The sequence below is a fragment of the Microtus ochrogaster genome, chromosome 21 (genome assembly GCF_000317375.1).
Source record: "Microtus ochrogaster isolate Prairie Vole_2 chromosome 21, MicOch1.0, whole genome shotgun sequence".
NCBI lineage: Eukaryota > Metazoa > Chordata > Mammalia > Rodentia > Cricetidae > Microtus > Microtus ochrogaster.
In genome coordinates this window covers 13995643-13997514 of record NC_022022.1, presented here as the reverse complement: position 1 = coordinate 13997514, position 1872 = coordinate 13995643, and the positions used below count along the sequence as shown (strand labels likewise).

At 39.6% G+C, this 1872-nt stretch overlaps 1 protein-coding gene across 1 annotated transcript in view; it reads left to right on the top strand.

Moving 5' to 3' along the window:
- Positions 1-1872, top strand: part of Mfsd14a (major facilitator superfamily domain containing 14A) — a 34166-nt gene that overhangs the window by 17505 nt on the left and 14789 nt on the right. Inside the window, exon 4 of the mRNA XM_005357188.2 lies at positions 25-152. Coding sequence (XP_005357245.1) covers positions 25-152 — 128 coding nt within the window. The remainder of the gene's footprint in view (positions 1-24; positions 153-1872) is intronic.

The window sequence follows — 1872 nt, the reverse complement described above, 5'->3', positions numbered from 1 at the left end:
TTTTTTTTTAACTTGAACTTGTAGGGTTTGTTGTCATTCCTCAGTGCCCCACTTATTGGTGCTCTTTCTGATGTTTGGGGCCGGAAATCCTTCTTGCTGCTAACAGTGTTCTTCACATGTGCCCCCATTCCTCTAATGAAGATCAGCCCCTGGTATGTACATGCTCAATTCTGTGTAGCAGCTAAGTAACTTTCTGTTATTGCTTTCTTATCTTTCTTCCTGTTTTTTTTTTTCTTCTTCTTCTTCTTTCTCTAGACAGGGTTTCTCTCTAGCCTTGACTGTCCTGGAACTAGCTCTTGTAGACCAGGCTGGCCTCGAACTCACAGAGATCTGCCTGCCTTGCCTCCCAAGTGCTGGAATTAAAGTCACCACGGCCCAGCTGTTAGTATTTTCTTAATGGCTTCTTTATTTCTTTTACTTTTCTTGGCCAATTTACTTATCAGTGTATATTTTAATTTTATTCTTTAGTGTATTTATTCTTTAATACAGATTAGGCTCAAGGGAAAAAAAATAGTACCTAAGTAATGGTCATGAGAATTTGGAATTAGATGCTACTATTGGAAGCATCTAGACCACCAGCAAACATGCTTTAGGATTTCATAGCCCAAATTTCTTTTTTTTTTTTTCAAGACAGGGTTTCTCTGTAGCTTTGGAGCCTGTTCTGGAACTAGCTCTGGTAGACCAGGCTGGCCTCAAACTCTCAAAGATCCGCCTGCCTCTACTTCTGCCTCTCAAGGGCTGGGATTAAAGGTATGCGCCACCACTGCCCGGCTACATAGCCCATATTTCAAAACAGTATTTTTGAGAGAAAGATGTTACCTTTCTATTCTTAAGTAGGGATTTTGTACAGTTCATCACTGTTAATTAGGAATGGATTTTACTAGTAAAGCCCAAAATGATTGCTAAAAAATCTGTTGCTCAAAACTTGCTTTTCTTTTCCTATCAGAAAGATTTTGGGGCTAAGGGTCCAGAGCTTGAGTATAAGTTACAGTGAACGAGACGTCGTTTCTCCAGTCTTCCGTCCTAAGCTGTCTTAGCAATACTGAAGCACCAGCTGTCGTGTCAGCCGTAGATGGCACTGTGGACAATATGGCTACACACTTTTTTGTTTTTAATTTATTTATTCATGTACTTTATGTATACACCAGAAGAAGGAATCTGATCCCATTACAGATGGTTGTGAGCCACCATGTCATTGCTGGGAATTGAACTCTGGACCTCTGGAAGAGTAGTCATGTGCTCTAAACCACTGAGCCATCTCTCCAGCCCCACTTTTTTGGTTTTGATATGTTTTGTTTTGTTTTACAAACTGGACTTGACCTCTAAATCCTGCCCAGCCCCAAAGAGTGCTGTGTTACATGCACCACAGCCTTCAACGCCATCTTCTCTTAAATCCAGCTTTTACTTAGATAATGTATATCTCTGATCAGATTTCAGGCATATGTATGCTTCTGTTAGAAAAACATGTTAGTCTCTGTGATAAAAATTAGGATTATAGCCAGGAAAGTGACACACCTTTAGTCCCAGCACTTAGGAGACAGGGACAGGTGGATCTTTGTAGTAACTGTCTTAATTTTATAGACACTGCCATTCAGGTTTCTTCAGTTTAAAGAGTTTGTTTCACTAACATTTGAAGAGCCAAAAACAACCGAAGGGAAGCATACAGCTCTGTTTAGGCTCACTGTAAACGTGTAGTGGCTTGTTTGTTGGTCTCTGTTGTCAGATTTTGTTGTTGTCAGATTTTGTTTCTGTACGATACTTGGATAGAAAGTTGTAAAAAGTGAGACATCAGTTTTTAGCTTGTTGCTGTTCATACACTTTCACAGTAACTGGCCTAGGATTATAGATGCGTTCATTCTTTTTTTTTTTTTT